This window comes from Agelaius phoeniceus, chromosome W (assembly GCF_051311805.1).
Source record: "Agelaius phoeniceus isolate bAgePho1 chromosome W, bAgePho1.hap1, whole genome shotgun sequence".
NCBI classification, from domain to species: Eukaryota; Metazoa; Chordata; class Aves; order Passeriformes; family Icteridae; genus Agelaius; species Agelaius phoeniceus.
In genome coordinates, this window is record NC_135301.1 from 2,630,007 (window position 1) to 2,653,389 (window position 23,383).

Here is a 23,383-nt window from a genome sequence, read left to right on the forward strand (position 1 = left end):
CGAGGGTCCCCAGCCACCGACGGGTCCAGGCTCAACAGCAAACAGTAATAACACAAATAAGATACGAAATCAGATATAAAAACATTTATAACAACCACAACAAATTTTTGCCAACCGTGGAGAGCCTTCAAAGAACACTCAAGAATGTAAAGAATACCATAGAGAGGAATAAACTGTTAAATGCCATCAACTCTCCCAGAGGGTCGCTCCAAATGATATTCCCAGAGAAGCTGTGGATGCCCCGGCCCTGGAATTGCTCAGGGCTGGGCTGGAGGAGATTTGAAGCAAGGGATTTGAAGGATCATCCCCCCTGCCACACCTTCCACTGGCCCAGGTTGCTCCAAACATTTCTCCAGATTTACAAAATACCAACAATTCCTGCTGAAATCTCGATAAGAGATTGCATTATTGTATTCTCTGTATTCCTGTCATCACCACCCATGGATTTCCATAATGACCTACATATGCCCATTACAAACATTGAAAATACATGGAAAATCTCTTTACATCCCCTGCACCTCTTGGCCTTTTCCCAAATCCACTGTTTTCTCCCTAATGGACTGCAGTATTCCATATCCATTAGTACAACAGAAAATGATGACATTTCACTTTAATTGAAATCAAACATCCTATTTCATTAGGGAATTAGAAAACAAACCACATTTTAATCGGAATTCAGGCAAATACAGAAGAATATTTTCCCTCCTCCAGGAGTACCTTTCCATGGAAATCTGCAGTATTTCTGAGGCAATGAGTGAAACACACCCTTTGCAAAGCTGTACAGAAATTAGCAAGTTTACATTCCCCTCTAAGCCAAACTGGCCTCATGTTGACACCATAACAAGGAAGCACAAAGAGAGAAACTGCATTGAAAATTACAGGGTTTTTCTTGCTCCATTTTCCCACTTGTTTATTTTCGGGAAGTGGAGAAACAAACACTTTGGTGACTTGGGGTTTTACCCTATAAAATTGATCAAGTTCAGCTATGTTCCACTTTGGTTTTATCCCAAAATGGGATATGGCAGCTCCGGATCACATGGACTCATTCATGGCATCAGCTACTGCAGCTCCATAACATCCACCAACTTATTTTCACAATCACCCTGGTAGAATCGGGGAATGGTTTGGGATTTTAAGGACTGTCCAGTTCCATCCCCCTTGACCACTTGTCCACGCCCTATCCTAACTGGCCCTGGACACTTCCAGGGGAGGGGACTCTGATAAAATTTCCCAGGTCTGCTTCCTGTGAATTCTGAGGCAGCCAAAGCCCCCCTGCTCAGCCAATTGTCCACATGGAATTCCTGTGGCCTGCTGAAAACAGGACATATGGGGACAGTATAAAATCCAGAGGATTAAACCTGGAAAATTAATAATACCGGGGCCAGGGTGGCAGTTGGGTTAGCCCTTTTCCTACTTAATTTCCAAATAAAACCGCACAGCCCGTTATTAACCAAATCCATCATTAATTTGAAGGCAGCATCCCTGGAAGTGTCCAAAGCTAGGCTGGATGGGGCTTGGAGCATTCTGGTCCAGTGACAGACCCTTCCAACCCAAACCATTCCATGACTTTATATCATTCTCCCTCTCTTTGCTTTTCCCCATTCCCTTCCTTATTTTCATTTCCACCACCTGCTCGTGCACCAGCCCCACTGCGGGCTCAGCACTCCAAAAAAGCATTTAAAAAATGAATAATTCAAACCTACCTTTTTTCGCGGGATGCTGAGGGCTGAGCGGGCTGAAAACCTTCGAGGGTCTGATGACGGCTGAGGCGCTGAAACCCCTCACAGAGTTTGCGGCTGCTGAGGGGGCTGGAGCCCCTCACGGCGCCTCAGCAATGGCGCCAAGGCGAAGGCGGGAAACTTTGCTGGGCCTCTGAGGGACCAGGTCTGGGCCAGAGCCCCAAGGAGGCCTGCCCGAAGCTTCAGCCCCTCACGGCGGAGGGGTGTGGGCTCCCTCACGATGGAGTGGCGGGATCCCCCTCACAGAGGAGTGGTGTGGGCTCCCTCAGGGCGGAGTGGTGTGAGCTCCATCAGGGCGGAGTGGTGTGAGCTCCATCAGGGCGGAGTGATGTGAGCTCCATGAGGGCGGAGTGGTGAGAATCCCCTCACGGCGGCGGAGCGGCGGGATCCCCCTCACAGAGGAGTGGTGTGAGCTCCCTCAGGGCGGAGAGGCGTGAGCTCCATCAGGGCAGAGTGGTGTGGGCTCCCTCAGGGCGGAGAGGTGTGAGCTCCATCAGGGCGGAGTGGCGCGAGCCCCCTCACGGCGGAATGGCTCGAGCTCCCTCATGGCAGCCTGGCGCGAGCTCCCTCAGGGCGGAGTGGCGGGAACTCCCTCACGGCAGCCGGGCGCGAGCTCCCTCACGATGGAGCGGCGCGAGCCCCCTCAGGACGAGTGGCACGAGCTCCCTCAGGGCGGAGTGGCACGAGCTCCCTCACGATGGAGAGGAGCGAGCCCCCTCAGGACGAGTGGTACGAACTCCCTCACGCAGCCGGGCGGGAGCCCCCTCACGGCGGGGCGGTGCGAGCTCCCTCACGATGGAGCGGCGCGAGCCCCCTCAGGGCAGCCTGGCGCGAGCTCCCTCATGGCGGAGTGGCGGGAACTCCCTCACGGCAGTCTGGTGCGAGCCCCCTCACGATGGAGTGGCACGAACTGCCTCAGGACGAGCGGCGCGAGCTCCATCAGGGCGGGGCGGCGCGAGCTCCCTCACGCAGCCGGGCGCGCGCCCCCTCAGGGCGGAGTGGCGCGAGCCCCCCTCACGATGGAGTGGCACGAGCTCCCTCAGGACAGCCTGGCACGAGCTCCCTCACGATGGAGTGGCACGAGCTCCCTCAGGGCGGAGTGGCACGAGCTGCCTCACGATGGAGCGGCGCGAGCCCCCTCAGGACGAGTGGCGCGAGCTCCCTCACGAGGGAGCGGCGCGAGCCCCCTCAGGGCAGCCTGGCGCGAGCTCCCTCATGGCGGAGTGGCGGGAACTCCCTCACGGCAGCCTGGTGCGAGCCCCCTCACGATGGAGTGGCACGAGCTGCCTCAGGACGAGCGGCGCGAGCTCCATGAGGGCGGAGCGGCACGAGCTCCCTCACGATGGAGCGGCACGAGCCCCCTCAGGACAGCCTGGCACGAGCTCCCTCACGATGGAGCGGCGCGAGCCCCCTCAGGACGGGTGGCACGAGCTCCCTCACGCAGCCGGGCGCGCGCCCCCTCAGGACGGGTGGCACGAGCTCCCTCACGCAGCCGGGCGCGCGCCCCCTCACGGCGGGGCGGCGCGAGCTCCCTCAGGGCAGCCTGGCGCGAGCTCCCTCATGGCGGAGTGGCGGGAACTCCCTCACGGCAGCCTGGTGCGAGCCCCCTCACGATGGAGTGGCACGAGCTGCCTCAGGACGAGCGGCGCGAGCTCCATGAGGGCGGAGCGGCGCGAGCTCCCTCACGATGGAGCGGCACGAGCCCCCTCAGGACGAGCAGCGCGAGCTCCCTCAGGGCGGAGTGATACGAGCTGCCTCAGGACGAGCGGCGCGAGCGCCCTCAGGGCAGCCTGGCGCGAGCTCCCTCATGGCGGAGTGGCGGGAACTCCCTCACGGCAGCCTGGTGCGAGCCCCCTCACGATGGAGTGGCGGAAACTCCCTCAGAGCAGCCTGGCACGAGCTCCCTCACGATGGAGTGGCGGAAACTCCCTCAGAGCAGCCTGGCACGAGCTCCCTTCAGGACGAGCGGCGCGAGCTCCCTCATGGCGGAGTGGCGGGATGGCGCCCCCTCACTCCAGGGCACCCCCTCACGTTAGGGCGGAATGGCGTTAGCCCCCTCATGGCGACGAGGAGCGAGCCCCCCACGGCATCGGCTGAGGGCCGGGAGCGGGAGAAACTCTTGGAGGATCTATGGGAGCCGAAACGCCCTCACAGAGTCTGATCATGGCAGAGAGTCGTGGAATCCATCGGGAGTCTGTGGGACCTGAAGCCCTGCAGGTAACTGCCGAGGCGGATGTAACCAGTTGTGGTTTGAGGGCACGTGAAACCCCTCACAGGGTTTGCTGTGTTCTGGATGGGATGAGGGGCCCTGAAAGCCCTCATGGCTCTGAAACCTCTCATGGGGTTTGCTTAGGGGACCAAACCCTTTGAGGGTTGTCTAAGGGGTCTGAAATCATTCAAGGTGTTGTTTGCTAAGGGCTCTGAAGCCCTTCACAGGTCTGCTGAGGAGGATGGAAACCATCCTAGGTCTTGCTGAGGGTGCTGAAACCCCTCATGGGTGTGCTTAGGGTATTGAAATCCCTCATGGGTGTGCTTAGGGTGCTGAAACCCTTCATGAGTGTGCTGAGGGTGCTGGAACCCCTCATGGGTGTGCTGAGGGTTCTGGAACCCCTCATGGGTGTGCTGAGGGTTCTGGAACCCCTCATGAGTGTGCTGAAGGTTCTGGAACCCTTCATGAGTGTGCTAAAGGTGCTGAAACCCCTCATGGGTGTGCTGAGGGTGCTGAAACCCCTCCTGGGTGTGCTGAGGGTATTGAAACCCCTCATGAGTGTGCTAACGGTGCTGAAACCCCTCATGGGTGTGCTGAGGGTGCTGGAATCCCACATGGGTGTGCTGAAGGTATTGAAACCCCTCATGAGTGTGCTAAAGGTGCTGAAACCCCTCATGGGTGTGCTGGAGCCCCTCATGGGTGTGCTGAGGGTGCTGAGAACCCTCCCGGGTGTGCTGAGAACCCTCCCGGGTGTGCTGGAGCCCGTCTCTCCCGGGTGTGCTGAGGCTGAGGCACGCAGCCGCTCCGGCCCGCTCATGGTCGAGCGCAGCCGGAGCCCCCCGGGCATTGCCGCGGGCCCGGCCCCGGCGGGCACCGATCCCCGCCCGGAGCTTGCGCGGGAGGGAGCACGTGAGGGGCGAGGGGCGGCGGGGCCCCTCCATCTTGTGAGCCCCGCCGCGCCGTCCCGCCCGCTTCCTCCCGCCCTCCTCCTCCTCCTCCTCCTCCTCCTCCTCCTCGTCATTGTCTGCGAGCGGCGGCGGCGGCGCTTATAAGGCGGCGGGCATTGCCCGGATGTGAGCGGCGGGCGATGCGGCTGCCCGGGCGGGATGCGATCGGCCGCGGCTCGGCGGGGGAGGCCGCGCTGCTGAGCCGGAGGAGGCGGCGGGCGCTGCTCTAAACTTGGACCAAGTTGGGGAACGGGCGGCCCCGCGCTCCCCCGAGGGGGGAGTCGCCTGGTTTTTTTTTTTCGGGATTTGGGTTTTTTTGCTTTTGGCTTTTTTTAAGGAAGGACAAGGAGGGGGCAAGTCCCCGAGAGCCGCGGCGCTGCGAGCCCGTCACCATGTGTCTGTAAAAACAATAGGGCAAAAGTTGTCGGACCTTCTTTTTTTTCCTTTTGCTTTTTTTTTTTTTTTTTTATTCCTTGGTTTTGAATTTTTACATTTTTTAAATCTAATTTATATGATTTTTGTGGCCGGTGGCCGGGCCCCCCAAATCCCAACAAAGCCAGGTGTAGTGTGCCTGTAAAGCTGTGGAATAACCCGGAGCAGGACTGACACTTTCCCTACTTTTTGGTGGTCTTGGAGGGTCACATACGTGTGAGACAATAAAGCACTTTGGCAGAAGATTCCTCTCTTTTTATTTTGCTTATTTTTTTACTCCTTTTTTTTCCTTTCTTTTTCCCCCTTGGAATATTGTGAACATATTTGTGGCCATTTAAGGTAAAGTTCCAATTTGCTGTTAGACTAACTTGTCTGTGTTTTTTTTTTTTTTTTTTTTGCTTTCATTTTTATTTTTTGATTGAAATTGTCGATCCCGATGTGTTATTTAAAAAAAAAAAAAAAAAAGGAAAGAAAAGAAAAGAAAGTGCAAGTTCCGGGCTGTGTAAATCGATACATTGTATATACATTGCATAGATAAGATGTAACTACACGTGTGGGAAATACACCAAGGTGCAGACGCGGGGACTCGCCGCTGCTTTATTTCCTACCGGAAAATGAACTCCGAGGAGTTCTTTCTAGTGCTGTCCGGCCTGCGAGAGGAAAATGCGGAATAAAAGTGGCGGAGGGGATGAGGGAGGAAGGAAGGGCGAGGGGAGAGGGGAGGGGGGGGCTGGCAGCATCCCCAAAAACTTGCGCGTAAATCCAAGGGGCTGCTTCGCAAAGTTTGCAGCGATGCTCTGGGAAAATGGCAAAGCTTCGGGGCGTCGGGAGTAAGGCGACCAAAACAAAGCGGGATTCTAGATAAAAAATCGAAAAAAAACCCAAAAAGACGAAGGGAACGGGTAATCCAAAGGGGGGAAAAAAAAATATTGTTCCTTTCGGCCAAGTGCCCGCGTCACGTGCGTCCGCGGCCCCGTATAAACGCGCTTGGCCATGTGTGCGCGCGAGCTGGGCGAATCCAACGTGGAATCCTTGGAAAAGTGCGGCGGGAGCGGGCGGGAGCCGAGCGCGGAGCTCCATGAGCGGCGGCGGCGGCGGGTACGGAGGCGGCCGGGGCTCCTCGGGGCCGCCGCGCTGGGCTGGGCTCCGCGCCCCTTCCCTCTCCCCTCTTCCCTCGCTCGCCGGGCTCCCCTCCCCCCGGGCGCTGCCTCCGCACAGGCCCGAGCCGCTGCCGGCTTCTGCTCGGCCTCATCCCCCCCCTCCGCTCCGCAAATTAGGAATCGGGGCTAATTGTCCCCCGCTGCCCCCCCCGCCCCCGGAACCTGCACTTCGCATCTCGCCGTGGCTTTTTTTTTTGCTCCTCGCTCTTTGCCGTTTGTGCCTCCAAACGCTACTTTTTGCGTGGAAGAAGGAGAAGGGAAAAAGTTGGGAGCGGATGGCTGTAGTTTCTTCTCTGGGATCCTCATTCATTCCTCGCTGAACCTCCTGTTGCATAAATGATGCTCCGGGAGAGAGGCTTTGCCTTTTTTTTTCTCCTCCGGATTTGGGTTTAAGAGTGGATGTTGCCGGGTTTGGCTCGCCTCTTTGGAAATACAATATCGCTTTTTTTTTTTTTTTTTCCTCTTGTTGTTGTGTTTTTTGGGTGTTTTTTTTTTTTTTTGCTGCCCCTCCATCTTTTTTTTTCCCCTCCCTTCTTCTTCTTCTCAACCACCCACTCCCCGACCCCCCCTTGAAAAAGCAAAATCCGACTGTGTTTCCTGCAAGGCTCGGGATTTCTGATTGCGGTTATTTCCATGTTTCTAGGTTTGTGTGATTTTGCTAAAATGCATCACCAACAGCGAATGGCTGCCTTAGGGACGGACAAAGAACTGAGTGATTTACTGGATTTCAGTGCGGTAAGAAACAACGGTGGAAATTAGCAACAGCTGTAAAAAAAAAAAAAAATTCTAGCTGCTCTGTTAACAAAAAGAAAATCCAGCCAAAAAAAACCCTAAAGCAACAAAACCAACCCCAAACTGTGCTCTAAGTACATTGGGCAATTTTTAATCAGCAGCTAGAAGCATGGTAAATATTTTTTTCGCTTTAAAAAAAAAAAAAATCCAAACTGAGTATTTTTAGTCTTTCTGATTGTGTGTGATGGGAGATGCAGGCGCGTTCGCAGCTTGGTTTCATGTCTCGGACGGCTCAAATAATTCCTGCCAAAAGAAACGCCCCGAAAACTGACCATTTCTCATCATTCCATCATACCGATATTGCACTTTTATCGTGCTTTCGATTTTCAAGCGTCGTTGGCACACGAACTAATTAATCGCTAATGACTCGCTGATATTCTCCTTTCGGTTCTTCCCTTGTTTCGATTTTGGCACATGGAAAGTGCAAAGAAATCCACGACCGTCTCAGTTTAAAGTTTTCCCTGAAATCTCCTATGGCTTCTGCTGGCATTAAAACTGCTCCAACCTTCTCCTGCCCGCCCTAGGCAGGACTTGGGAGTGATTTTCGAGGCAAAGAGGGATTTTTGTCCCCCTGGGCTGGTTTGGAGGCCGAACGTTGCGCCGGACGCGTGCACTTGTCTACTTTTGTCAGGCTCCCCCTCCCCCTCCAGCCCCTTCCTTCCCCTCTCTCCCCATCCCCTCCCTTCCCCCCAATATGTCAGGAATATCTCTCTATCCACTTAGTTCTTTATTTTGGGCAGGAGCTTGTGCTGCGAGAGGCAGGTCCGCTCCTCAAGCCCCCCCCTTTCCCCTGTGTGCTCCAGGCTGGTGCTGCTGCTCCAGCCTCGGCTTCTGAGGGATGGCTTGGGGAAGTTTGGCCAGCAATCGTAGCCTGCGGCAGCTTCGCAGCCCCCTCTCTGCTTGTTGGTGCACTTTTCCCATTTGTTCCTTGGCTTTTTGCAGGCTCTGACTCAGGGAAGGTGCGTATTATCCACTAGACACGTCGGAGAAGGGAGAAACCAATTAGGGTCGAAATAAATGCTGGGAAGAGAGAGAGAGGAGTGCGAGAGGGAGGGAGAGGGGGCGAGGAGCGAGCCTGGCTTCCAATTGCTCGGTGGGAGAGACGGAATGAGAATTTAGGGCAGGTGGCACTTTGCATTATTATTATTTGGGTTCCCACATGCCAGGCAAATCCTGGAGCGGGATGGAAATGGACGTTGCTACGTTGATGACCAAGGTTGCGACCCATCCCAACTTTTTTTTTGCGCTTTCGCATCCCAAATTTTGTCGGCGCTTCCCGGCGAGGAGGAGAACGCTGCTGGGCTGGAAGGCTCCGGCAAGGGCAGATTGTTTGGGAAGCTAATGAGCCTGAGAAAAGCGGGATGCTGGTGCCGAGGGGCGCTGGGGGATGCGAGCGCTCCGCAATCAGCCTCTGCAGGGCTGTGGGGGCTGACGGTTCGGGGGAGAGGAACTCCGAAGGAATGTGCCAGCAACTTTGGACTGCCACTGCACTCGGGAATTGCTTGTTTTGCACTAGTAATGCTTCTTTGTTTGTGTTTTTTTTTATAGATGTTTTCACCTCCTGTGAGCAGCGGGAAAAATGGACCAACTTCCTTGGCAAGTGGACATTTTACTGGCTCAAGTATGTACCGTTTTTTTTGTTCCATGCGTAGCGAAAACGTTGGGATTTGTTTATCCATAGGCATTACCTTTGTTGTGGTGCTTTAATCTCTCGTGGGGAGCAGATTCGTTCGGATTGCAGCGGAATTATTCCTAAGCGCCGGTTATTCTGATTCTGATTTTTATTTTTATTATTATTATTATTGGTATTTCCACAAGCCTGGGAGGTTTTTAGAGCGTCGCCACACGTTTCTGATTTTTTAAAAACCCCTGGACTTCGCCTCTGTTTAATCATTGCTTAAAATTGTTCTAGTTTTACAGTAGATTTATCTTTTTCTTTTAGTGATTTGAGCCCTGGAGAATTTTTGATTTCCAATTCCAAAGCCTCTCTTTGTCTGTCGGGGACGATAGTCAAAACCTCTTGTGTGCAAATTAATTTTGTGCATTAGAATTGAAGCAGAATTGAAGGCTGTTGCAGTTAAATAAATAAAACAAGTATCTGAGAATAAACACCAGGCAAAGAAAGTCTTTAGGATTAGAGAGGGCTGTTTGCTGCTGGAATATTTTTGGGGAATTAAATTATTCAAGTGACTTTCTCTCGCTGCTTAAGGGCAGGGCATTTTGGTTTTAGATGTGAGAGTGTTTTGGAGGACTTTGCTGCAGCTGGGGTGGCTGATTTGTTCCTCTGGCTGTGCCAGGGCTGGTGGGCATCTCCCTCTCTCCCTAAAAACAGCGGTGGGATGACAAAAGCGGTCTCGGAGCTCTCCGCAGTACACCATGTGTGGACAATAACTGTCTGGCAACCCAAGTTTCTAGAGGGGCTTTTATGTGCCTGGCAAATGAGAGCTCCCAAAGATCCCCAGCGCACGTTTCCTCGCTCTGGGGTGCAGCTGCTTTTCCGTGCCTCCGCGGCCAGGTAGGGAGTAGCGGTGTTTGCAATTCCCAGGCACTTCCACATGCCAGCACGCCGTGCAGGGAGTTTGGGCAAGGCTTCCCTGAAATTCACAGAGAAACCTCTCTTTGCAGGGAGTTTCACACCTGGTATTTGCAGCTTTGCTCATTTCAGGACTCCTCTTTATTCGGTGTTTTATTAAATGCGCTGGGGCATCCTTTAGGTTTTTATTTCCAGAGCGGGATTTCGGCTTGGAAGTTTGGTCAGGTTTTCTTCAGATCAATCTCCACCTAAACTCCCATTTTGTGCCTTTTATTCTATTTAGGCTCTCTAAATAACAGCCTGGGTTTGTGTTACCTTCCCAAACTTGCTCATATTGCGAGCTAGCAACTTGGAGAATTTTGCTGTTGGGCTGGGATAACTTTCCAAACATGAGCTATAGGTTTGAATCCCAGTTTTTGTCCTTTTCTGCCATAATTTTGGAAGTGATGAGGCCGGGTCTAGAATCTCCACTCTATTTGTTTTCACTGGAGAGGAGCGCGGAGTGGTTGTGCCAGACAAATCAATTTGTCATGCTCAGAGCCCAGTCCATGCAGCAAGCACCACTTGGGCTGACAGCAAATGACTCCAGAGTTATATTTAATAATTCCTCCTAAACCTCATCTCTGGAGTCACTGGGATCAGGAGGACAAATGGGAGCAGGGAGTGATTAAATTGTGTTTAAGAATCGAAAGGATCGGAGCGATTTTGGTAGCCAGGAGGGCGATTTAAGGAGCTGCAGGAAGTTAGGAATGAGCAGATAAAACCCACTTCAAACAACACCTGAAGTGTGGCACGGACAGAATTCCCAGAGAATTCCCTGAAGCACCAGTGGCTGGAGGATGAAGGAAATCTCGGCGGAGCGGCGGCGGTTGCGCGCACAATGGCAGCGAAGGGTGGTTCTGGAAAGGAAAACCCAGGCAATTTCCCACTTGCACTATCTATTGCTTGCTCATTAAACAGGGAATTGAAAAGAAAGTTGGGGCTTCATTCCCCCTCTGCTCCCGGCTAAAGGGCGGGTTCGTGGCCTTGAGCGTGGACTTGGTGGCTATTGTTTGTCCAGGGCTTGGAAATTGGGCTTGGATCTGTGAATAAATACCTGGATGCTGCTCCATGAATAACAGCGGACATAGGCTGTGATTCTAATTATGCAGATTGCTAACGGGGAATTGCAGGCAGCGGGCTGCATCCTGCTTTTCCTTCTGCAAGTTGTCCCTCTGAAGTTTGAGCTGACCTTTAAATATTCCTCTTTAAAACCAGATTTATGGAGATTGTCTGCCTTAAGCCCAAAGTTCTCTTCCAGAGGGGAGAAAAACGGAGATTAAAATAAAAACCAGGCGCCTCAAAGTAATCCCAAGCAGGGAAGTGAAACTAAGTGGACTTTAGGAAGTGTGGGAATAATTCCTGCTTAAAGTCATCCCCGTGGCTTTTTGCTCAGCTAATCCGTGATGCCGTGTTGTGATTTGCGACGTGCGAGGGAAAAGAAAGTAAAGCCCCGTTCCCTTTGAGTGTTGAATTCCACAAACATGGCTTCTCCCCATGTTCCAAAGCGGGGAGGGCTGCGAGGGAGAAAGGAATGTAACCTGAGCTCCAGCCGTGACATTCCCAGGGAGCATTTTTCACATGAAAGGCTTTTGTCAGCCCAGGAAAGGAGCAGGAGTTTCTGTTTGATGTTCGCAGGTGTTCGGCGCAGGGCACCGGAGCACGGCTGCAGCCTCTGACCTGCACTGGGAGAACTGGGGGAGACTGGAGGCATGGGGGAAGCAAACTCCCCTGGAGCTGCCTCCAATTTAGATCGTATTTGGAAAGTGATTTAATAGCTGTTACTTCAATCGAACAATGCACATTCATTTGGGCTGAAGTGGGGGGTTGCTTTTTATTTTTCCTGCTTTGTTTGCCCTTTTTTTAGGACGCTTGCCAAAACCAAATTCATTTTCTCACATCTACTCAAATTTTGGGTGGAGTTTGCCATCTCTTCCATAGTAAATGTATCTGAAATTGATCCCCATTTCAGTGTGAGGCACTATAAAATGAAGAGACGATCGCTGGGGATCGCATTTTGAAGGAGCTTTTCCCCCAAGAATTCCCCGGGTCTGTCACATTTGACATATTTCGCTTTTTTATCTGGTAATCAAAGCCCACATCTTCCTGATTCCCTTCAATTTCTGCCTCTTCTATTTAAAGGCTGGAATTTTACCTCCGTTTGGGAGCATCTGCTCTGGATTGCCCACTCTGTAGCTGTTTCAATAGCGTGTGGGTGGCAGCAGAATCAGAGGAAAGCGGAATTTTTATCATTGGCCATTCCCGTGGCCCAGAAAAAAAAGGGAAAAAATCTCCAATCTTTGCCTGACCAAATCAAGCTAAGTCCCTTTAAAGGATTTAAATCCTCGCTTTTCATTTTGCCATTAGTTTGATTAGGGCTTGGCCTGCATTAGAGCAACAAATTAATACATCTCTAACGAGGGAATCGCAAATCCAGCACAGTTTCAGTTCCTGGGTTTTGTATTCGGGGAGGAAATCGTAACGAATATTGCGGGGTTTTTTCAAGTACGGTCTGGGTTTGGATTGGGGGAAAGCCGCAGGATTTTGTTCTCATTGTTTGATCATCCCAAAAATGGAATTAGGAAGATGTTTTGGAGCTGCTCAGGTGAGGCACACCTGGGATGCCTGCGCGGATCCCGCTGCTCTCAGCAGGAGCAGCGAGCGTGCCAGGGAGGGCTTGGGAAACCAGGGCTGTGTTTGGTGCAGAAACACCATTCAGAAGAATAAAAAAGAGGGGAAAAAAACCCCTACAAAGGAGATTTTTGAGTAAAATCCTGGTTTAAAAAGGAAGCTGCTGCCCTTCCATGGGCGGCTCCCATTTTTCACGGGATATTCCAGGAAAGAGGGAGAAGGATGCTGGAGTTTGGGTGTTGCCTCTGTCTGCGTCTCCTCACGTTGCCGCCTTTGCCAGGCAGAATTCCAGGCCTCTGGAACCCCATTCCCTATTTTCCAAGGCTAATATTTCAGAGATTCAGATATTTCAGTCTGGGAGCTCTTGTAGTAATTAAACAGATCAACCCAGCTCGCTCATTCCCCTTGGATAATGGAGATGGAGATTTTTAGGGGCTTTTCTCCTCCTCTTTCCACGCTACCTTAAATATATTTAATAATTCAGAGTTCCCCGTCGGAGCGACTGGAGCCAAATGTCACTCGGTGTGGGGACACTCTGCCTGTCCTTGCCAAGTTTAGCAGGAACAGGAACGATGCCTCATTCCTCAGAACACGAATTTTCATCTCTCACTGCTTATTTCTTATGCCACTGCAAAAAGAAAGCGATTGAATTGTGTTTTTTTTGAAGTTTAGCAGGAACAGGAACGATGGCTCCCATTATTCCCTGGCTCTCAGGGAACAAAATTAAACCAGGGAACTTAGGCCTGGCTTGGAGATCAGGGACAAAAAAAACCCCATGTGAGGTAAAATTTGGATTTTTCCCATTGGATTTGTACTCGTGCCACTCCCAAATCCATATGGATTTTTGTCAGAATTCTTTGGGAATTTCGTGGCCTAAAATCCCAAAGAACACAAAATAGGCACAAATAATCCCGGGAACACCAAATTTTCACCGTTCACGACTTCTTTTTGCAAAAAGAAAGTGATTTCAATTTTTTTGAAGTTTAGCAGGAATGATGGCTCCCATTATTCCCTGGCTCTCAGGGATCTGGGAACAAAATTAAACCAGGGAACTTAGGCCTGGCTCCGAGATCAGGGACAAAAAAAACCCCATGTGAGGTAAAATTTGGATTTGTACTCGTGCCACTCCCAAATCCATATGGATTTTTGTCAGAATTCTTTGGGAATTTCGTGGCCTGAAATCCCAAAGAACACAAAATAGGCACAAATAATCCTGGGAACATCAAATTTTCACCTTTCACGACTTATTTTTGCAAAAAGAAAGTGATTTCCATTTTTTTGAAGTTTAGCAGGAATGATGGCTCCCATTATTCCCTGGCTCTCAGGGATCTGGGAACAAAATTAAACCAGGGAACTTAGGCCTGGCTCCGAGATCAGGAACAAAAAAAACCCCATGTGAGGTAAAATTTGGATTTGTACTCGTGCCACTCCCAAATCCATATGGATTTTTGTCAGAATTCTTTGGGAATTTCGTGGCCTGAAATCCCAAAGAACACAAAATAGGCACAAATAATCCCGGGAACACCAAATTTTCACCTTTCACGACTTATTTTTGCAAAAAGAAAGCGATTTCAATTTTTTTGAAGTTTAGCAGGAACAGGAGTGATGGCTCCCATTATTCCCTGGCTCTCAGGGATCTGGGAACAAAATGAAACCAGGGAACTTAGGCCTGGCTCTGAGATCAGGGACAAAAAAAACCCCATGTGAGGTAAAATTTGGATTTGTACTCGTGCCACTCCCAAATCCATATGGATTTTTGTCAGAATTCTTTGGGAATTTCATGGCCTGAAATCCCAAAGAACACAAAATAGGCACAAATAATCCCGGGAACACCAAATTTTCACCTTTCATGACTTATTTTTGCAAAAAGAAAGTGATTTCCATTTTTTTGAAGTTTAGCAGGAATGATGGCTCCCATTATTCCCTGGGTCTCAGGGATCTGGGAACAAATTGTGGCCTGAATTCCTAAGGAAGGCGAAATAGGCACAAATAACACCAAATTTAATCTTTCACTACTTATTTTTTTTTGCTACTGCAAAATGAAAGCGATTGAATTTTTTTATCTCCCTGCCATTATTTAAAGAGAATTTGGGCATTATTTGGATATTTTCCTTATGTAGGAAGTCAGAGGATTCAAGCCCCTGCTTTGGGATCCCTGGAATGTTGTGAGGAAGCTGCTTGAAGATTTATTTTTATAGGATCAGCAAATCTCTTTGCAGAATCGTAACGGGGAACAACTCAAATAGCACAGGAGCAACTAAACACTGCACATAGAGAACAGAATTAAGTTATGGAAGTTTGTGCTGTTAATTGCTGAAATCTCTCTGGAATCTTGGAGCACTACAAGCTGTCCTATAAACAGTTTTGCTTTGAGCTTCAAATGATTCCTTGAGCTTTTTTTTTTTTTCCCTTCATCTGCTCTGATAAACAAAGTCATTTTGGAAGCTTTACAGCTCAAACATTTACTCCTGGTGGTAAACTCCTTGTAGCTGGAAATTTGGGGCTCTGCAAATGGCAGGAAAAAAGGGAGGACCCGTCGACCTGCGGTTTTCATGCTGGGATTGAAATCAGCCAACGCCAGCGCTGCCATTTTATAAGGAGCGATTACGGCTTAAAGGCCTTTCCCCAAAACATCCCCAGCTACCAGGGTGGTGGAAATCAGGGAGAAAAGCTGGGATAACCTGGGAATGTTTCAGCTGATGTAGCACAGAGAATGAATATACATGGAATAGGATGTGCCATCTGCCAGCGGCTACTCCGAGGAGTTGCTGCTGCACCAGCTCCGTCCCGCTCCCTGCAATAATTGAATTTGCCCTTATTGATTGGGAAAAGCCGGTGCCAAATTTCCTCCTCCCGCAGCTGATGCTGTGTGCAGGGGCCTGCACGGATTTCTGCTTCTCTGGGAGGTGTCCTGTGCCCAAAATTCACCTCTGTGTCCTTCCGAGGTTTCCAGCCGGGAAATTCGGGCACAAATTCCCATCTCAGAGCTGTTTGCTGTTTGAAACCTTCCTGGCAAAGCAGAGGAAAGCCCAAAATTCTTAATTAATGCCCAAAATTCTTAATTAATGCCCAAATTCTTAATTAATTTCCAATTTTTGGTAAAGGCTGCTGTGGAATTTCTTTTCCTAACAAACTCTATTAGGAAAAGCTTCGGGAGAGGTTGGAGCATCCACTCCTTCCTCCATGGTAAATGGCAGGCAGTGGAGCTTCATCCAGCCAGGCAGATGGAAAAATGGGATCATTTGGGTGCATTGTTGGTGTGAGAGCTTTGTGGCAATGGCACCTCCTTCAAGGCTACTCCTGCTAGTAATGGCAGTAGTAGCTGCGTCCCATTGTTGTGTGTGCTGGTGTGCATCCAGTTTGGAGCCGGCGCTGCCGGACTGGACAATGCTCCACAGGGTTGGGCACGGTCGCGTTCTCTCCCGAACGCTTTACTCAGGGTTTACTCCGGCTCTGTGGCACAGTGGTGGGGTTCTCTCCCATGTGCTTTACTCAGGGTTTACTCCGGCTCTGTGGCACAGCAGGAGCAGAGGAGGCAGGCTCCCGGGAGAGGGGAAGCGGCGACGGCAGGTGCCATGCAGGATGCAGCACTGACGTGCGGGCACAAATTTCCATCTCAGGGCTGTGTGCAGGGAAACCTTCCTGGCAAGGCAGAGGGTCAGAGTGCCCAAAGAAATTCTTAATTCATTGTTAAATTTTTATTAAAGGCTGCTGTGGAATTTCTTTTCCTAACAAACTCTATTAGGAAAAGCCCGGGAGAGGTTGGAGCGTCCATTCCTTCCTCCATGGTAAATGGCAGGCAGTGGAGCTTCATCCAGCCAGGCAGATGGAAAAATGGGTGGATTCTGGGTGCATTGTTGGTGTGAGAGCTTTGTGGCAATGGCACCTCCTTCAAGGCTACTCCTGCTAGTAATGGCAGTAGTAGCTGCATCCCATTGTTGTGTGTGCTGGTGTGCATCCAGTTTGGAGCCGGCGCTGCCAGACTGCGGGCTCTGGACGGGGTTGGGCACGGTGGGGTTCTCTCCCGTGTGCTTTACTCAGGGTTTCCTCCGGCTCTGTGGCACAGCGGTGGGGTTCTCTCCCATGTGCTTTACTCAGGGTTTGCTCCGGCTCTGTGGCACAGCGGTGGGGTTCTCTCCCGTGTGCTTTACTCAGGGTTTCCTCCGGCTCTGTGGCACAGCAGGAGCAGAGGAGGCAGGCTCCCGGGAGAGGGGAAGCGGCGACGGCAGGTGCCATGCCTGACATGCGGGCACAAATTTCCATCTCAGGGCTGTCTGCAGGGAAACCTTCCTGGCAAAGCAGAGGGTCGGAATGCCCAAAGAAATTCTTAATTCATTGTTAAATTTTTATTAAAGGCTGCTGTGGAATTTCTTTTCCTAACAAACTCTATTAGGAAAAGCCCGGGGAGAGGTTGGAATGTCCATTCCTTCCTCCATGGTAAATGGCAGGCAGTGGAGCTTCATCCAGCCAGGCAGATGGAAAAATGGGATCCTTTGGGTGCATTGTTGGTGTGAGAGCTTTGTGGCAATGGCACCTCCTTCAAGACTACTCCTGCTAGTAATGGCAGTAGTAGCTGCGTCCCATTGTTGTGTGTGCTGGTGCACATCCAGTTTGGAGCTGGCGCTGCCGGACTGGACAATGCTCCACGGGATTGGGCACGGTGGGGTTCTCTCCCGAGCGCTTTACTCAGGGTTTACTCCGGCTCTGTGGCACAGCAGTGGGGTTCTCTCCCGTGTGCTTTACTCAGGGTTTACTCCAGCTCTGTGGCACAGCAGGAGCAGAGGAGGCAGGCTCCCGGGAGAGGGGAAGCGGCGACGGCAGGTGCCATGCAGGATGCAGCACTGACGTGCGGGCACAAATTCCCATCTCAGGGCTGTCTGCAGGGAAACCTTCCTGGCAAGGCAGAGGGTTGGAATGCCCAAAGAAATTCTTAATTCATTGTTAAATTTTTATTAAAGGCTGCTCTGGAATTTCTTTTCCTAACAAACTCTATTAGGAAAAGCCCGGGGAGAGGTTGGAGCGTCCATTCCTTCCTCCATGGTAAATGCCGGGCAGTGGAGCTTCATCCAACCAGGCAGATGGAAAAATGGGATCATTCTGGGTGCATTGTTGGTGTGAGAGCTTTGTGGCAATGGCACCTCCTTCAAGGCTACTCCTGCTAGTAATGGCAGTAGTAGCTGCGTCCCATTGTTGTGGGTGCTGGTGTGCATCCAGTTTGGAGCCGGCGCTGCCAGACTGCGGGCTCTGGACGGGATTGGGCACGGTCGCGTTCTCTCCCGAGCGCTTTACTCAGGGTTTACTCCGGCTCTGTGGCACAGCAGTGGGGTTCTCTCCCGTGTGCTTTACTCAGGGTTTACTCCGACTCTGTGGCACAGCAGTGACCCTGGCACAGCAGGAGCAGAGGAGGCAGGCTCCCGGGAGAGGGGAAGCGGCGACGGCAGGTGCCATGCAGGATGCAGCCGGCATTGCTGGCAGCATTCCCGGCCTTCCTGCCCTGTGCCCAGCTTCCCAATGGCAGGGCAGGGCGCTGCTGGCTGGCTGCGTGTGGGTGGGGATGGACGGGCTCCTTCTTTGTCACGCGTGTGCGTGACTCCCCGCGTCGTCATGTGTGACGGTCTGCCCTGCCACGCGTGTGCGGGGCTCCTTGCTTTATCCTCCGTGTGTGTGGCAGTTCTGTCATGTGTGTCCGTGTAGGGTCCCTTTGGGCACACGGATGTGTCTGTACAGACACCTGCTTTGTCACACATGTGCGTCCCTTTGTCATGGGTGCGCATCTCTTATCACATGTGTGTTACCTGCTCCGTCCTATGCGTGCGTGTGTCCTCCATGCTGTGTGCATCCTCCATGCTGTGTGTGTGTGTATGTGTATCCTCCATGCTGTGTGTATCCTCCATGCCGTGTATGTGTATCCTTCATGCTGTGTGTATCCTCCATGCTGTGTGTGTGTATCCTCCATGCTGTGTGTGTGTGTATGTGTATCCTCCATGCTGTGTGTATCCTCCATGCTATGTATGTGTATCCTCCATGCTGTGTGTATCCTCCATGCTGTGTGTATCCTCCATGCTATGTATGTGTATCCTCCATGCTGTGTGTATCCTCCATGCTATGTATGTGTATCCTCCATGCTGTGTGTGTCCTCCATGATGCGTGTATCCTCCATGCTATGTATGTGTATCCTCCATGCTATGTATGTGTATCCTCCATGCTGTGTGTATCCTCCATGCTATGTATGTGTATCCTCCATGATGCGTGTATCCTCCATGCTATGTATGTGTATCCTCCATGCTGTGTGTATCCTCCATGCTATGTGTGTGTATCCTCCATGCTATGTATGTGTATCCTCCATGCTGTGTGTGTGTGTGTGTGTATCCTCCATGCTATGTACGTGTATCCTTCATGCTGTGTGTATCCTCCATGCTGTGTGTAACCTCCATGCTTTGTGTATCCTCCATGCTATGTATGTGTGTGTGTATCCTCCATGCTGTGTGTATGTGTGTATCCTCCACCCTATATGTGTGTGTGTATCCCCCACCCTATAAGTGTGTGTGATCCATGATCCCAGCCCAGTTATGTTAGACCCCCAAACCAAACCCTGTGGGACATCACGGACACAGAGATCAGCATTTCGGCCGGTCCACAAATGGCCAAACACAGAAATCCCCGGGTTCATAATCCCTAAAAAACAGGGATTGGGTTCTTTTTGTGCATCCTACATGTGTGTGCATCCTCCACCCTACATGTGTGTGTGTCACCCCATACACCCCAAGTTATGTTAAAACCCAAACCAAAACCCTGTGGGAGAATCAGCATTTCTGCTGGTCCACAAATGGCAAAACACAGAAATCCCTGGGTTCATTCTTAGCCACAATCCCTAAAAAACAGGGATTGGGTTCTTTTTGTGCATCCTACATGTGTGTGTGCATCCTCCACCCTACATGTGTGTGTGTCACCCCATACACCCCAAGTTATGTTAGAGCCCCAAACCAAAACCCTGTGGGAGAATCAGCATTGCTGGTCCACAAATGGCAAAAATCCCTGGGTTCATTCTTAGCCATAATCCCTAAAAAACAGGGATTGGGTTCTTTTAGTGCATCCTACATGTGTGTGCATCCTCCACCCCTCATGTGTGTGTGTCACCCCATACACCCCAAGTTATGTTAAAACCCAAACCAAAACCCTGTGGGAGAATCAGCATTTCTGCCGGTCCACAAATGGCCAAACACAGAAATCCCCGGGTTCATTCCTAGCCACAATCCCTAAAAAACCGGGATTGGGTTCTTTTAGTGCATCCTACATGTGTGTGCATCCTCCACCCTACATGTGTGTGTGTCACCCCATACACCCCAAGTTATGTTAAAAACCCAGACCAAAACCCTGTGGGAGAATCAGCATTTCTGCTGGTCCACAAATGGCAAAACACAGAAATCCCCGGGTTCATTCTTAGCCATGATCCCTAAAAAACAGGGATTGGGTTCTTTTAGTGCATCCTACATGTGTGTGCATCCTCCACCCTACATGTGTGTGTGTCACCCCATACACCCCAAGTTATGTTAAAAACCCAGACCAAAACCCTGTGGGAGAATCAGCATTTCTGCTGGTCCACAAATGGCCAAACACAGAAATCCCTGGGTTCATTCTTAGCCACAATCCCTAAAAAACAGGGATTGGGTTCTTTTTGTGCATCCTACATGTGTGTGCATCCTCCACCCTACATGTGTGTGTGTCACCCCATACACCCCAAGTTATGTTAAACCCAAACCAAAACCCTGTGGGAGAATCAGCATTTCTGCTGGTCCACAAATGGCAAAAATCCCTGGGTTCATTCTTAGCCATAATCCCTAAAAAACAGGGATTGGGTTCTTTTAGTGCATCCTACATGTGTGTGCATCCTCCACCCCTCATGTGTGTGTGTCACCCCATACACCCCAAGTTATGTTAAAAACCCAGACCAAAACCCTGTGGGAGAATCAGCATTTCTGCCGGTCCACAAATGGCCAAACACAGAAATCCCTGGGTTCATTCTTAGCCACAATCCCTAAAAAACAGGGATTGGGTTCTTTTAGTGCATCCTACATGTGTGTGCATCCTCCACCCCTCATGTGTGTGTGTCACCCCATACACCCCAAGTTATGTTAAAAACCCAAACCAAAACCCTGTGGGAGAATCAACACTGCTGGTCCACAAATGGCAAAAATCCCTGGGTTCATTCTTAGCCATAATCCCTAAAAAACAGGGATTGGGTTCTTTTTGTGCATCCTACATGTGTGTGTGCATCCTCCACCCTACATGTGTGTGTGTGTCACCCCATACACCCCAAGTTATGTTAGAGCCCCAAACCAAAACCCTGTGGGAGAATCAGCATTGCTGGTCCACAAATGGCAAAAATCCCTGGGTTCATTCTTAGCCACAATCCCTAAAAAACAGGGATTGGGTTCTTTTTGTGCTGTTGTATCTAAAAATCAGATTGTTTTCCTGCCCGTGGTGCTCCTGAAATTTTGGGATTGTGGGGTTAACGCGCTGTTCCGTCGCCTGTACATTTAAATGCGCTCGACCTATTTGATAAATAACTGCTCCCAAGCTTTGGTGATATTAAATCCAGCTAAATAAGATTCCCCATGGAATATCAAGGCTCTAATTGAATCTCAGGGGTTCTGGGCCCGTTCACAAACAGCCTTTGAGTTGTTTTTTGTTCCTGACGTCAGCCCAAGGCTTGATTGAATTATGGCCTTGGACTGCAGGAGCACCTGCTCTGAAGAGTCCGGCAGCATTTCCAGGACAAACCTCGGCGGGAAGTTTGTGGCTGGAATACAAACTTCCAGCCTGTTTGACGGAGGAGAGGCTGAAATATTTGGGATTGATGAAATTACCCCGAGCAGACTGGTTTCTTTGGGATTTCAGGAACAAAGACAGCCAGGGAAGAGCTTGGGACAGAGCCAAGCGCTGTAATTCCGGTGGCACGGGGCTGTTTGGGTGGATTTTGGGAATGGCTGGGAGCACAGTCTGTCTCTGCTGAGACTTCCATAGGGCACAACCTCATTTGAATCCTGTTTTTAAGGGACGAGCGACAGCAGGTGTTTTGGGAGAGGCCACATCAGAGATGGAAGCGGCTCGAGAGCCTGACAACAGCAGCCTGGCCTGGGTTGATGCAGATTTTCCTGCTTTTCCCAGCTCGGTTATTTTCCTTGGATTGTGCACAGGAGGATGTGTGAGGGCCCGAGCAGAGCCCGGGCCATTCTTTATTCGGCGGGCTCCGAGTTGTCAGCGAGCGTCGCCTCACTTGGGTTTGCTGTCCCTAATCCCTTTGTTGATTTTATACTCTTTGGAAACATCCACTTACTTAGGAAATCCTGGGTCTTGTTGGATAAACAGAGGAAAATTCCCATTCCTAAAATTAGCTCTTTTGTAAACACCACAAATTAGAGAATTAATTTATGAAGCAGAACGTTACCGAATGGACATCGGGCTTTGCCCTCTCCTAAAGTTCTCATTTCTATTTCATCAATTATTTTGTTTTATTTATATACTATTTTTTTTTTTGTTGTTTTATTCCATATATTTCCCACATTTTTCCTGCCTGGATTCCTGTTTCCATGCTGGAATCTCTGCCTTATGGAAGCCATTGGACATCGGGTTTTTCCCTCTCCTAAAGCCCACAATTATATTTATATTATATATATAAAATTTGATATAAACTATAAAATTATCAATATAAATTTTTAATCTTATTTATATACTATTATTTTTTCTTTTATTCCATATATTTTCACTATTTTCCTGCATGGATTCTTTTTTCCATGCTGGAATCTCTGCCTTTTGGAAGAGATTGGACATCGGGCTATTTCCTCTCCTAAAGTCCTCAATTCTATTCCATAATATATATATATATAAATTTTTATATAAATTATAAAATTATCAATATAAATTTTAAATCTTATTTATATATCACATATTTGTTGGTTTTATTCCATTTATTTCCCCCATTTTTCCTGCATAGATTCATTTTTCCACGCTGGAATCTCTGCCTTATGGAAGAGATTGGACATTGGGCTTTTCCCTCTCCTAAAGCCCTCAATTCTATTCCATAATATATATATATAAATTTTAAAATAAATTATAAAATTATCAATATAAATTTTAAATCTTATTTATATACTATTTTTTTTTGTTTTATTCCATATATTTCCCCCATTTTTCCTGCATGGATTTGTGTTTCCACGCTGGAATCTCTGCCTTATGGAAGAGATTGGACATCGGGCTATTTCCTCTCCTAAAGTCCTCAATCATATTTATAATATATATATAAATTTTATATAAATTATAAAATTATCAATATAAATTTTAAATCTTATTTATATACCACATATTTGTTGTTTTTATTGCATATATTTCCCCCACTTTTCCTGCATAGATTCATTTTTCCATGCTGGAATCTCTGCCTTATGGAAGCCATTGGACATCAGGCTTTTCCCTCTCCTAAAGCCCTCAATTATATTTATAATATATATGTATAAATTTTTATATAAATTATAAAATTATCCATATACCTTTTTAATCTTATTTATATACTATTATTTTTTATTTTATTCCATATATTTTCACCATGTTTCCTGCATGAATTCATTTTTCCATGCTGGAATCTCTGCCCTTATGGAAGCCATAGGCCATCGGGTTTTTCCCTCTCTTAAGATCCTCAATTCTATTTATATATAAATTTTTAATCTTATTTATATACTATTATTTTTTATTTTATTGCATATATTTCCCCCACTTTTCCTGCATAGATTCATTTTTCCATACTGGAATCTCTGCCTTATGGAAGCCATTGGACATCGGGTTTTTCCCTCTCCTAAAGCCCTCAATTATATTTATAATATATATATAAATTTTTATATAAATGTATA

The 23,383-nt window shown here is 49.4% G+C and overlaps 1 protein-coding gene across 1 annotated transcript in view; it reads left to right on the forward strand.

Moving 5' to 3' along the window:
* Nucleotides 1–6,659: 6,659 nt before the first annotated feature.
* LOC143696577 (transcription factor 4-like) overlaps nt 6,660–23,383 on the forward strand; it is a 132,875-nt gene continuing 116,151 nt past the window's right edge. The window contains exons 1-3 of the mRNA XM_077193151.1: nt 6,660–6,896; nt 7,131–7,222; nt 8,828–8,900. Of these exons, the coding sequence (XP_077049266.1) occupies nt 6,887–6,896; nt 7,131–7,222; nt 8,828–8,900 (175 nt within the window). The 5' untranslated portion in view covers nt 6,660–6,886. The remainder of the gene's footprint in view (nt 6,897–7,130; nt 7,223–8,827; nt 8,901–23,383) is intronic.